General features: G+C 33.1%; 1 protein-coding gene across 4 annotated transcripts in view; it reads right to left on the bottom strand.

Annotated features, from left to right (window-relative positions):
• The window catches only part of LOC150092746 (proton-coupled zinc antiporter SLC30A1-like), a 296,774-nt gene that overhangs the window by 71,296 nt on the left and 211,463 nt on the right, over positions 1-14,015 (bottom strand). For all 4 annotated transcript variants that reach the window (XM_090414536.1, XM_090414534.1, XM_090414535.1 and 1 more), the window contains exon 4: positions 854-994. In XM_090414536.1, coding sequence (XP_090270662.1) covers positions 854-994 — 141 coding nt within the window. The remainder of the gene's footprint in view (positions 1-853; positions 995-14,015) is intronic.

Genomic DNA, 14,015 nt, shown 5'->3' with positions numbered 1-14,015 from the left:
CTACACATGGTGTGGTCAGGGTTTAATGTGATCCTTATCTCACATCTGATTTAAGATCAAATCATCTTCCTGTACCTCCTTCAATTTTAGCTGCTGACTTACAACTTAAATATAGACTACATATATTGCTCAATAAAACATACCATTTAACCATAGCCTTTTTAGCAGCTTTTCTCCTTTTACCTTGTCATATACCTTTTCCAGATATATATAAAATTCAAATAAAGATCCTTGTTACAAGCTCCTGATTTCTTACAGCATTTGTAGTGTCATGTGCGGGAAGAACAAAACAAAGCTGATAATTTTTTTTTTTTTTTTTAAAGGAACACCAAGTATTCTCCTCACAATAAAAATCAAAAACGACCACTAAATGTCCTTGTGACTAACTCAGCATCTGACTGCATGTATTTCTTGTATTCTGGGCCGAGTCTCCTTATTAACACAGGGTATCACAAATTTGTTCTCACGAACAAAATGTGAATCTGTCCAAAGCCTGAAATAAGAAATAATGCTGCAGTTTTATCTACAGGTGAAATTTGTTCACCATTTTTTTTAATGGTTGTATGCCCTTTAGGTAAAAAGAACACTTAATGGAGAGGAGCATAAAGTTTAAGAACACTAAGGAGCCCTAAGAAAAATTTACGAATAACCATACATCAGAAAATATATAAATTCCCAGGATAGTTTACAAGTAAAATGGCCATCAGTAGGTAGTACACAACCTCCTCAGCTAAAATATAATGCAATATTATTATATAAAATTGCAAAGATTTTATGTAACAGTATTTGCATTTCAATTATGAATAGTTTTAATAATGAGACACTGAGAAATAAATTAAAATATAAGTCTTACCTATTTTAGCTTTTTGTTTATCAGGAGGTGAAGGGGGTTTCTCAGATGCACTATTTTCCCCAACACCATCACATATCACTTCCACATTGGCAAGTGTTTGTTGACTGTCATGACCTTGACTACCATGACTGTGACCATGGCCTTAAAGAAAATTATAATTACTGTTAACATAAAACTAAATTTAATAATTGTTTGATCAGAGAAATAGTACATTTATTTCTATTAACATTGCTTTTTCCACCTCACAGACAAAACACTGCAAAAGGTATAGCTCAGCAGTGCTGTGTAAGAGCACACAATTGGTTAAGGAAAAAAGAGGATCCTCTTACTTTTTTGTTGCATCACTCCAAATGAAGAATAGTAATCTAAGGTTGAGAAAATTTGGGATTCATATAGTATTAAGTATGTAATAAGTAGTCTGTGGAGAGTGAGAAATTATAGATGTGATGTATTTTTGACAAAAAGCTAGACGTGTAAGTTACCTCAAGGAAAGAAACCTGATCTTGACTGGACATCTGAGCATTACTGAAGGTAAGGGAAAGCAAAGGAAGGTTTTTTCCTTATGAGAAATAATAAAATAATACAGGACTTTGATTTCTTTACCATTCTTCAGTGAAGATGTGGATCACTTACTGAACTCTTCTGGGATAGTGAAACAATGTTTAAGGCGCTGGTTATGAAAGATCTCAAAAGGTTAGAATATTTGAGCACAAAAAGAAAGCATGTATCAAATGAAGAAAAGATATGGAGTATACTGTTTATGAACAGGAGTAAGAACAAGGGCAAAAGAATAAAGCCATGAGGTACTCCAGCACTGACAGAGAAATGTGAAGAGAATAAACCATCCTGTGACACACAGATGACCTCAGAGAAAAGTGGTGATCCAATTGTACAGGATGGAAGGAATACAATAAGATGTTAATTTTCAAGTAGGCTTCTATGCCAGACCTAATCAACCATCCTGGAAATGTTAAGAGCAATCATATGAATTCTTCCGAACATTTCCATGCTTGTCTACAAAGGCAGGCAGTGTTAATTGAAAATCTGATGTAGATCAAGAGTTTGTGAAATCCATTATTGGTAATGTTGATAATTTTCTCTATTTATTTGAGAAAAATGAAGTAAGGAAAAAGGAACAATAGTTTGATAATTAACTTATCTTCATATATTTATATTATTATGAATATAAATTTGTTTCCAAGCTGAAGGGTTAGAGGCCAGGCACATATGAAAAATGTTAATGATACAGAATGGGTGTTAATTCTGGAGTACAAACAGTGGGATGTTATCAGAACCAGATGATTTATTACTATCTAAGCTATTAAAGATTATTTTGATGTCTTTCTGGTGAAAAATCCGAGGAAACATACAGCGAGCTGTTTTTAATATAGACTGAAATGATTGGCCTTAACTATTTTATGAGTTGGAAGAGAAGAATGATGATAGGAGATCAATGTTTTTTTTTTGTTTGTTTTATGGTGTGGTAATGGTACTATTTGATATATAAGAGAAGTGGAAGAATGGATACGCAGAAGTAGCATTCAATGGCTCTGTGACAAGAGGGCAGAAGAATTTACTGCATTACTGAGGAATATAAAAATATATTATCTACTCATGGGTTTCTTGCTTACATTGATGGCAATACGAGAGAAGTTTACAACTTGACTAGTTGCATTGATCACATGTTTGTAAGAAACAGAATGGCCTATGAGGTATCCACTGCAATCTACATTAGTAATATAACAGATCACCATTAGATACTTTTGAAACTATCTATACCTGATAGTGTTAACATGAGTTGCACAGGTAGTCAGAATCAATTTGTAATTGGCACCAATTATAATAAATTTGAAAGATACATAAAACATTATCAACTGCCACAAATTGACTTATTAGACACAAATCAGTTATATGATTAATTTATCAAAATGACTAAACATGCAGACAGTAAATCGCAATATCATAAAACAGTTACTACAAAAAAGGATGTTCACACATACTGGATAACAGATGAACTAAAAAATATGATAAAGACAAAAGAGAAGCTCTAGTATAAGCGTAAAAAAAATCCGTACAATTTAAATTTTGAATATGACTATAAAAATTTCGTTAAACATCTAAAGGAAAAAATAAAACAAACAAAAGAACATTATCTGCTATCGAAATTTCTTTCCTGTTGTAATGATAAAAGTAAAAAATGGAGGTTGGTCAATATGATAATAAGTAACCTCCATTTTTTACTTTTATCATTAAGATAAAATAAAATTATCATTAAGAGATATCAGTGATGTCACTGCAGGCAATGACATCACTGATATACTTAACAAAATGAACAACCACTTTCCCAACTATGGCAGTTGTGTTTTTGACCCTGCAGAAAGTGCAAAGTATGTCTGCCACCTTCTGTGGATTAAGAATTCCATGTATCTATATGCAGTAAACGAAGATGAAGTGAAGAGTGTAGTAATCAGATTAAAAAAAGGGAAAAAAGTAGGATATGACAACATAAATGTTAAAAAGCCAAACATTATCATTAAGCATAAATTACAATTCTTTACAAATATCATTAATAAATCCTTTGAACACGGTAAATTTATAGAACACCTAAAGACTGCTTCAGTTGTAACTCTATTTAAAGGAGGAAATAGAAATGAAATCAAAAATTACAGACCAATATCTATACTATCCACAATCTCAAAGGTTATTGAAATTCTGATTAAAAAAACACTTAATTAGCTATTTAAATACAATATCCTTTTATGCAACTAATCAATATGGGTTTAGATCCAGATGCAATACTGAAAAAGCACTATTGGAGTTTCATAAAAAGGTCTATAGTGGAATAAATGAAGGAATGCACACACAGCAGCTGTTTTTCTTGATATATCTAAAGTGTTCGACTGTGTTCATCATGACCTATTGCTACTGAAAATATCCAAATATGGCATCAGAGGAATTACTAATGACTGGTTCAGATCCTATCTGAATAATAAAAAACAATATACCAGCTATGGCACATTCAATAGCGCAATCAAAATAATAAAATACGGAGTCCCGCAAGGGTCGGTATTAGGACCCATCCTATTTATATGTTAATGATCTATGTAAATACAAACTTTTTGGCAAAATGATATCCTTTGCTGACGATACGGCTTTAGTATACACCGAAACAACCCTCGAAGATCTAAAAAATCTGATTAATAGTGATATGTTAAAACTAAGTATATGGTTTAGCAACAACGGATTTAACATTAATACTGACAAAATGAGATATATGTACTTTACATTAACAGACAAATGAGATCACAGTATAACTATAAAATGACATGAAAAGAAATGTAGTGATACTCTAAATTGTAAATGTAGCTTAATCAAAAAAACAAAAACCGTCAGGTATTTGGGCCTCCATATCAATAGCAATTTGAAGTGAAACTCCCACACCACTTTCGTAACAAATAAGTTTAGGTTCATAATTAACAGAATATATTATGTTAAAAAATTTGTAAATGCAGCATTCTTAAGATGTTTATACTATTCCTGGGTTAATTCCTCACTGCAATATGGCATTACCTGTTGGGGCAGAGACTATTATAGTTCGCCCACCAATTAGAGATCCCTTGACACTTCTGTGCATGTCAGAAAAAGGAGAATCCATTCCAATAATAGGGTAATCAATTTGTCTTCTGGGATGAGTTTGTTTATTATTACAGGTCGGAAAATTTAGCTTTTCTTTTACGAACATTGCTGTTTTTAAAGTGTAACTATTTTGCTTGTATAACAGTTGAAAAAATGTACGTGGAGTATTAACAAAATTAAAAAAGTATAGCATAAAACAAAAATTTAACTAAATTTATTTTTAAGAAAGTTTTCTATAAAATCAAAATAATTATACAGAAAAACAGAAATTTTTTCAAATGAACTTAGATATTCTAAACTTACAGTTGAGAGAACTGAGACACTTTAATGTCCTAAACCAATTAATTATTTATGACTTGTTGTGACTCTTTTAACAAACCCATGCAAAAAAAATGTTGGAAAAAAATACCATTATCAAATCCTTTTAATCTTCAGAGTCATCTGAATCACCATCACTTTCACTTAAACTGATCACCAAAGGTTCGAATAATTCTTCGATAATTCTGTCTCTGTCCCAATACATATTTTCTAATGAGGTGACATGAGAGCAATATTATCCCCAGTTTTGAACTGTAATACTTTCAATCGCCTGTTCTGAAAGCTTAAAAAGTTTTTTTTAGCTTAAAAAGTTTCGACATGTCAATATCCCCAGTTACGTTGCGATGGCAAATGAAACTTTTCACTTCTGCCCAAACATACTCAATAGCATTAATATCGCAATGATATGGTGGTAGCCTCAAAGCTAGAAATCCATGCTCTTTGACCATCGTGTCGAATTTAAATAGTTTAGTTGTGGGAGAGTTTCTTTGGACCAAATTAAGCAATTCAATTTTTCGCATATCTGGGGAATGAGAAATGTTATTTGCAGAGAGCCAATCCATAAGAACTTGCTTCTTATTAGACCAATTTGGAACTTTGTTTAATCGAATAGAGTGATATGAAGCGTTATCAATTATAACAACAGCATTTTTAGGAAGGTTTGGAATTAGTTTTTCTTCTGCCCACTTTTCGAAGATTGTAGAATTCATTTGCCCATGGTAATCTCCAGTAGTTAATTGGCTTTGTATAATAAGTTTGAATTCCGTAAAAAAACCATTTCTCCATCCACACACAAAATTATTATGCGCCGTGAGGCATTTCTGGTTTGTAGCACTCCACATTCTTCTTTAGATTGCCAACATTTTCCATAAGTTAAATTACTATCAATCCAAGTTTCATATAGATACACAATTGGTCTTTTCTCCTCCCTGAAACGTCTTATTGCTCTTAAATGCTGCGTTCTAGATAAAACAATGTCACTTTGCTCCATGATAAGTTTCCTTTTATTCTGTGACTTTTTAAAACAAAATCCGATTTCATGAAGTATTTTCCTTAAAGTTTCTCGTTTCCAAGGAAAATTAATTTTTTCATTAAGCACAGGAATCAATTTCGGAAGAGTTGGCACTCTTTTCTCGACCACATAAAATTCGTGAATAGTTCTTCTTATAACGTCTATATCAAAATCATTCAAAGCTACGGTTTCAATGGTTTTCTTTCTCTGGCACTTTTTTTTTAGGAGATTTAAATTTTGGCTTACCTTCATCTTTTGATTCTCTACAAATTCTTTTAACAGTCGACCTCGATATGCCTGCAATTGTGCTTGCACGTTTTATGACTTAAGAAAGGAGAACAAGGAGACGGCCTTCTGACGATTCTTTTTTGCAGAATGTCAGCACATTATTCAATATTCTTTTGCAAGAGCCACTGAAACGTTTAACAATAGAACTTGTGGACTGTACTGGATCCATCATACAAATTAATAATAAAAAAATAATGCAAAAAGCGACAACAAAAATCTAGCTAGTACTAGTACAGCGACAGTCAAGAAAGCACGTGATTTCGCATGTTGGTGACCAATTCGTACATCCTTCATTTCTTTCTCTCCTTCAGCTTGAATCACCTATTCTTGGCAAAATGCCAAGGAGAGACCTACAAACGGTGGGCGAACTATATAACAATCTGCTTCCATTAATAAGAATACAAAACAGAATAATTAGAGCCATAACTACTACTGACTTCGCACACCCAAAGAATGATCTGTATATCATTCAATAATATTCTACCATTTCAGAAACAAAAAGAAACACTGAAAGTTTCTTGGTATATAATGTAGACTATGGACAGCGCTGTGGTCGAAACATGCTGAAAGTACCTAAGGCTAACAAAGAAATTTTTCATAAATCTTTCGAGTACACTGCGACAAGTAGCTATAATAAACTTCCGAATGAAATTAAATCTATAACCTCAGAATATGTATTCAGAAAAAGATTGAGAAACTACTTTATGGGATTAAACAATGTTGACAATTACTTTAAACGTATAGTATAAGAGATTATAACTCATATATCATAACCAATTAATGTATTGATTTACAAATTGGTTCACTCAATTAGGTATTAAAATATGAACATGCAGTCCCCGGACTCTCAGTGTCTGTTTTGAGCTAATTACTTTTCTAGTAACCAGTATGGCTACGGCCCTTGGTTACACATATTTGCATTAACTAACTTAAATTACTCTAAACCAGTTACTTTTCATAACTACGAAACCATTCGAAATATATTACATTCTACTTGCATATATGAGAAAACTTTTTATTAACCATAATAAAATAATAGCCAAAATAAGTGTTAGTACCAACAGAATATGATAGTAATACTTGAATTTTATTTTGTAATACTGTACTGTGCATTGAATTGCATTGTGAAATATCGTCATAATTATACAAGTTGAATAGTATAATATGTATAATTTGTATACGTGATGTGAATAATAAAAACTGTTAAACTGTTATTTTAAGGCCAGCTTTCTGCATATGTCCCTTAAGTAAGACCAGATTTTTTTAAAAAAAAGTTTTTGTCATTAACTACTTGGGACTGCTCTGACACAGCTGTTGGAGAACAAAATGCTTGTACAGTGGTCAGGGATTTTGGAAAGGATGACAGATGAAAGCCTTCATTCCACCCAAAGGATTATTTCAGCTAATCAGTCAGAACAAGTGTTTTCACATCAGGAGAGTGGAGCCAGTATCAGACCATGGAAAGGAGAATAAATCACGGAGATCATTCAATCTGACATAATTTTGTCATCCATACTGGTTACTTCACTTTGAAAGACACATATATAAACAGATAAGGCTCTGTTTATGAGCTGTCTCTTTACCTAGCCAATTTCAAATGGATGTGTTCTCCATTTAAATCCATCATCATCACATATGCATTCCACAGACCAGTTATCTTCGCTTGCCTCTGCATCCTCTCCACTATTAGCTTATCCACAAGAAACCCAGACAACCTCTGTGCACAATAATATCCAGATGCTTGGACATGGTAGCATCTAGATATTATTTACTCCAAATGTCATTTGAAGTTACTTACTTCAAAAAGTCTTCAAATGTCAAACACCTTTCAAAGACAAATAATAACCTTCTTATCTCTGTTTGTCGGTCTATACTCTTCAATATCTGAGTGACACCATGAACCATTTTGCCAACTTCTGCAATTAATTAAGGAGTTGGAATGATTCTAGTTATGGCATCATATAAAAACACTTATGCAGAAGTCCCAAAATAGTCACTTTGTGCAAATGAATTTCAAACACTCAACCAACAAAGTATCTTAAAACAGAGTATTAGATAGACGTATAAATCCTGTGGATTTATACACCTCTCCAAAACATCTTGCATTTGTTCTAGAGAATGTCTGTTTTTTTTTTTGGGGGGGGGGGGGAAGCTGTATGACATGCTGGAACTTTGTCATGCTCTCTGAACCATTCCATTCTTGAACCTTTCTGGCCTGACAGACTTATAAAAAAAATACTGACTGGCAGGAGATGCAAATAGCTATACGCAATTTAGTAAATGTTACCACAGTACAGCACACAGGAACTGCAGGACATGAACATTCATGCAAAAAAGCTACAGCCCACAAGCCTTTGTTAACAATAATTATATACTGCCAACTGACATGGGTCAAAGCACACAACCTGGAAATTTGTCCTATGAAGCAATGAATTGTACTATACACAGCACACTCTTCCAGTCTGATGGATGTATTTGAATATAAAAGAAAGTTGAGAGAATGTTTTTAGCCATGATGGATGTTCAATGGAATGAAAACAGCATAAGGGATGAACTAAACAAGTTTAATGTTTCCAATATTTTGTCTCCATTACAGAGATTTTAGAGTGTGAAATATAAATTTTAACAAACAAGCAACACAAAGTAAATGCTTTTTACATTTTACAGGGAAGAAGTCTAGCAGTGTTAGTTAATTATGAAGAGTTGCTTTTTTAAAAAAATAATTCATTAGTCAGTATATGGAACATGACTTCTCTATGGCAAATTTTATGGCTAATTCTTGCATTTTTCCAACATGATAATGCACTACGTTCCAAAGCAATGATAATAAATGCATGAAGGGAATAACATCAGAATATTGCAATAGCTGGTACAGAGTTTAAATGCAAAACCAGTAGAACATCTCTATACTCCAGTCTCCTCCTTTAAAGAAAAAGGATTAGTAGAATTCAATGCTGCTACTTTTCGACCCAAAATTAGTAGGCACATATCATATTGAATAGGTCAGAACTACAAATTACAACATATATCAATAAAAACATTTCATTTATATTCATTATAAAAATTATGGAAACAACACTACCATGTTAGAGTAAAACTTCAGTTTAATATAAACCAAAATAATCACTCGACATTTCAACCTTTATATTAAGGTCATCATCTGAAGTATACATATATATACAAAGAAAGAAGCTGCATTACAATCTATATGATATGCTAAAGTTAACAGTTGACCAAATCAATGTAAAACTACTGGTCTGATGAAAAAAAAAAAAAAAAAAAAAAAACCCACTACATCAACAATAGAGTCCTGTTATTATTATCTATTTGGTTACAAAAATAAATTAAGCTACAAAGCAACATGTTCACACAAAGTTACTCATATAAGTATACATATAAAACTAAATAGTGTGGATGGTGACCAATAAAAGCGGAAATAATTGCTTACAGTCCTAAAGTCATGGTTTGCTGGAAAACTTGAAAAACTAAGTGGGCTGAATGTGTGCCATCCAAATACTTGGGATTTTTATGCCACCATTATTGTTATGATTAGGATGGTTAATCAAAATTTCACATGCTTCTTTAAATTTGCATTCAGTACCAGGTTTTTGTCAAGGAAGGCAACAGGAAATCACGTTTCTCATAATCATCTCCCTAGTATGGTAGCATATAGCTACTCTAAGCAGCTGTATGGCTGAGGGAATAGGATACGATGGACCAGGTTTTTGTATCATGTAAAGAACAGGTAGTTTTCCAGTCAATTTGATGTAGGATGTTAAGAGCATGATCTGAGATCTTCACAAAATTGTTAAATTTAATGTTTTTTTTTTTTTTTTTTTTTAATAATGGTGTAGAATTCTATTTATTTTTTCTGATAACCCTTTAATGTATGGGATAGCTACGGTTTTACTGTAATCTATATTACTAGCATTTTTTGATGAAGTTTTATGAAGAACTTTATTCATAATATTTTTGCTACAGCCATTATTTATAAATATATTGCTAATAATTTGTAATTCTTGTTTAAGAGCTTGTTCATTAGAGTAAATTGTTATAGCTCTGCTTTTGAGGGTGTTAATGACTCCAAGTTTTTGCGCTAAGGGTGGTGATATGAGTTAGCATGTATATATTGGCTGGTATGGTGTAAGCTTGCAGTAGACAGCGAAGGATAGACTGCCTGAGGGAAGACATGTGAACAGTGTATCCAGGAGAGGAAGCAAGTTCTGATTTTAAATTTCCATAGTAAATTGTATGCGCTCATGTTGTTTGTTGTGGCTGAAGATGATGTTTAACGTTTAGCAGCCATGTAGCCAACATAGTCAGAATGAAAATATCATCAGTGTGTCTAAGACAAACTGCAGGTTTTAAAGTAAAGGAATCTAGAGCATGTTGCTCAAAAGCCTCCATATAAATGTTAGCAATTGAGGGGGGGGGGGTAGTCATGAGCTCATGGCCATACCCTCTTTTTGTAGGTAAAAATTATTTTGTCATACGAAGTAATCGGACTGTAGTACATGGGCAAAGAGAGCCGTAATGTTGGGCAGAAATTTGTTATGTAAGAGAAGAATTGTGTCAGTGATTTGGGACATTTGTGAAAAGGCAGAAATGTCAAAACTGACTAATAAATTACACAGTCCAACACAATTTTTGCTGACTTTTATATGAGACTTGTTTTTTACTAATTTAGGTGCGCTGATTTCAAATATCAAACCCATTTTTCTCTATCAAGTCAAGTTTTTCCTCTATGGCATTTTCTTTTTGCTAATTTGTAAGTTTTTGATAGTTTTAGATATCTATTTAGAGGATCAAAAAAATCGATTTTTCAATATTATTTTCTGAAAGTATGTACTTTTAAAAATCTGTTTCTAACTTTTTATCAAGATATTCAAAAAATTCCCAAAGATATAGCCTATTATTCAAAGTGGTGCACAGATCAGAATCGGAGCGCTCACCGCTCTCGCTTGTTAGTAAATGAATAAATGCGTAAGAATCTGCAACAGCACGTACTGGCGCTTTGAATGCGAGAGAGGCCGATAATTAGATACATAACTACTTAACAATATTCATTAAAAATTACAAGAATATTTATAAAAACCTAACAATTTTACTTACACATGAGTTTCAGGGAATAAATTTTTGTTTGTAGCAATTTCTGCTGTGTGTTCTGTTTTGGCAATCCCTTTGAATACTCCAACAGTAGTCAGCCATCATGTGAGAATCCCATCTTCCTTGGTACTGATCTTCCATAGTTTTTAAGTCTTGATGAAATCTTTCGCCTTGTTCATCGCTTACAGCACCTAAATTCTCTGAAAATCTATCAAGATGACTGTATAGGAAATGAAGCTTTATGCTCATGTTGCAACCTAGGTGCTGGAAATTTTCAAGCATTGTTTCCACTAGATCTTTGTAATTGCACACTTTTTTGTTTCCAAAAAAATTATTCGCAACCATCGTAAATGAAGTCCAGGCCTCTTTCTCAATTTCGTTCATAGAGTTGATGAAATTTGGGTCTCTCATTAAAGTTCTAATTTGAAATCCATCAAATAAACCAGCTTTAATTTTTTCATAACTAAGTCATGGAAATTTTTCACATATGTATTGGAAATAGTCACCTTGTAAATCTAAAGCTTTAACATACTGCTTCATAAGACCTTTAATCGACAGAGAAAAATGATTTTTTCTCTGTCGATTTTGATTTATAACATTCTGTTCTCCAACATTTAAGGATATTCTAAGAGGCCAATGTTTCTGACTCCAGTGTTGGTTTCTAGCTCGACTATTCCCAGAAACATAGAAAACACAGAAACTTTGTATATCCTCTTTGAAAGAGAAGTAAAAAGTTCACCATTTTAAGATCCACACAGATGATCCAGTTATGGTCTGTATATTTAATAACTTCAGAACCTTTTTAATGTCCTCATATGTTTCCTTTAAGTGGACTGAATAGCCAATAGGAATTGAGCCATATACGTTCCCATTGTGTAGTAAGACACACTTCAGACTTCTGCTTGAACTGTCGATAAATAAACACCACTCATTTGGATGATATTGTACAACACTCATTTCAGTTAGTAAACCGGACACAATGTTACAGTAAACAAACCCACACTCGTGTTTAAAATATTGTACAAGATTACTTTCCCTGCTATAATAAAAAGTTATCTTCGTATCTTGCTCCAGTAAGTTTTTTCATTTAATCTTGAAGCTAACAATTCTGATGATTCCTTTGATAGGCCCAAACCTCTTACTTAGTCATTCAATTCCGCTCGAGTAAAACGTTGTGGTCCAGAACTAGAAATTAAATTTTCATTATCTAAATCAACATCCGTGTCTTGCTCCTCAAGAACATCTGGCATATCCCGATCATGCTCGTTCTCAAGCAAAGGAAGTCCTTTATAAATTGGCACGGCTATTTCATAGGAATGAGCAACTGGCCGAATTGCTGAGTCGAGATTTGGATACACAATTTTTTTCTTATTCTTCTTATTATAACCAGAAGTCTGAGCTAAACAAAAATACCAATCATCTATGTGATTTTTAGGTTCACGCCAAATCATTGGAATGCCAAAAGCTTATTTTTGGCATTTTCCATTGCTCCACTGTCGTAAATTTTCTACACATGACTTACACACTTTATTTGGAGCCCATGAATTGTCCTGATCTGCAAGTTTTACGTCAAAGTATGCAAAGTACACTTTCTTAACGAAATCAGTGATATTTGTCCTTTGACTGGGAACAGTAAAGCTGCCACAAATGTAGCAGAAGGAATCTACACTATTGACACAATTTCGAGTAGTAGACATGATTTTCTTCATTGCTGACTAACATGCAATTAACAAGACAAAAAAAAACCAGAGACTTTATTGAAACATTATAAGCGCTCATCATACTTTCACGATCGATTAACGATTGACTGATTTCGGTTCTTTGTCCGCTATGACACATATAGCATTCATTTGTTTTAGGCAGTTGTCATCGCCTACTTTTCATCACCTAAATGTATTAGGTCGGTTATCGGCCTCTCTCGCATTCAAAGCGCCACTACGTGCCGTTGCAGGTTCTCACGCATTTATTCGTTTACTAACAAGTGAGAGCGGTGAGCGCTCTGATTCTGATCTGCGCACCGCTTTGAATAATAGGTATATCTTCGGGAATTTTTTGAAATTCTTGATAAAAATTTAGGAACAGATTTTTAAAAGTACATACTTTCAGAAAATAATATTAAAAATCGATTTTTTTGTTCCTCTGAATAGTATTGCCTCCTTAAAACTATCAAAAACTTACAAATTAGCAAAAAGAAAATGCCATCGAGGAAAAACCTGACATGATAGAGAAAAATGGGTTTGATATTTGAAATCAGTGCACCCAAATTAATAAAAAACAAGTGTCAGATCATAATCAGCAGAAAAAAAAATTTTTTTTGTTGGATAGTGTTATCTTTGCCAAGTGTTATGTTTCTAATTTTGTTTATGAAGTGTTGTGTGTTCTTTATATAGAAGGGGGGAATGACTTATCAATCCCTTGAGTGTTAATGCTAATTTCTTGGCTAGGTGATACTTTGGGCTGTCTATACCCTCAACTATCAGCTGAAGTGGAGCATTATGTTTGTGCACACTGGGAACACCATATACTCTGGGAGAACGGGCATAATAGTTTTTTAGCAGTGTTCAATGGCCAAGAAGTGACAGACTTAGGTAATTTCGTTTTTTTTCTTAATCCTGTTAGTCGGAACATAGTTCACAAGTTGATAATAATATCAGGACTCTAGCGTTGATGTAATAAGGCCATTAGTTTTAACAGTTGAACAAATATGTAACTTTAGCATACCACATAGATTGTAATGCATCTTGGTTTTCTTTGTATATATATGTGGACACTACAGATGATGAGCTTAATGTGAAGGTCAAA

This window comes from Typopeltis vanoorti, chromosome 25 (assembly GCF_054136105.1).
Source record: "Typopeltis vanoorti isolate ZY-2024b chromosome 25, IOZ_Tvanoo_1.0, whole genome shotgun sequence".
Lineage (NCBI taxonomy): Eukaryota > Metazoa > Arthropoda > Arachnida > Uropygi > Thelyphonidae > Typopeltis > Typopeltis vanoorti.
Note: the sequence above shows the minus strand (reverse complement) of the source record. Positions and strands in the feature narration are given on the sequence as shown.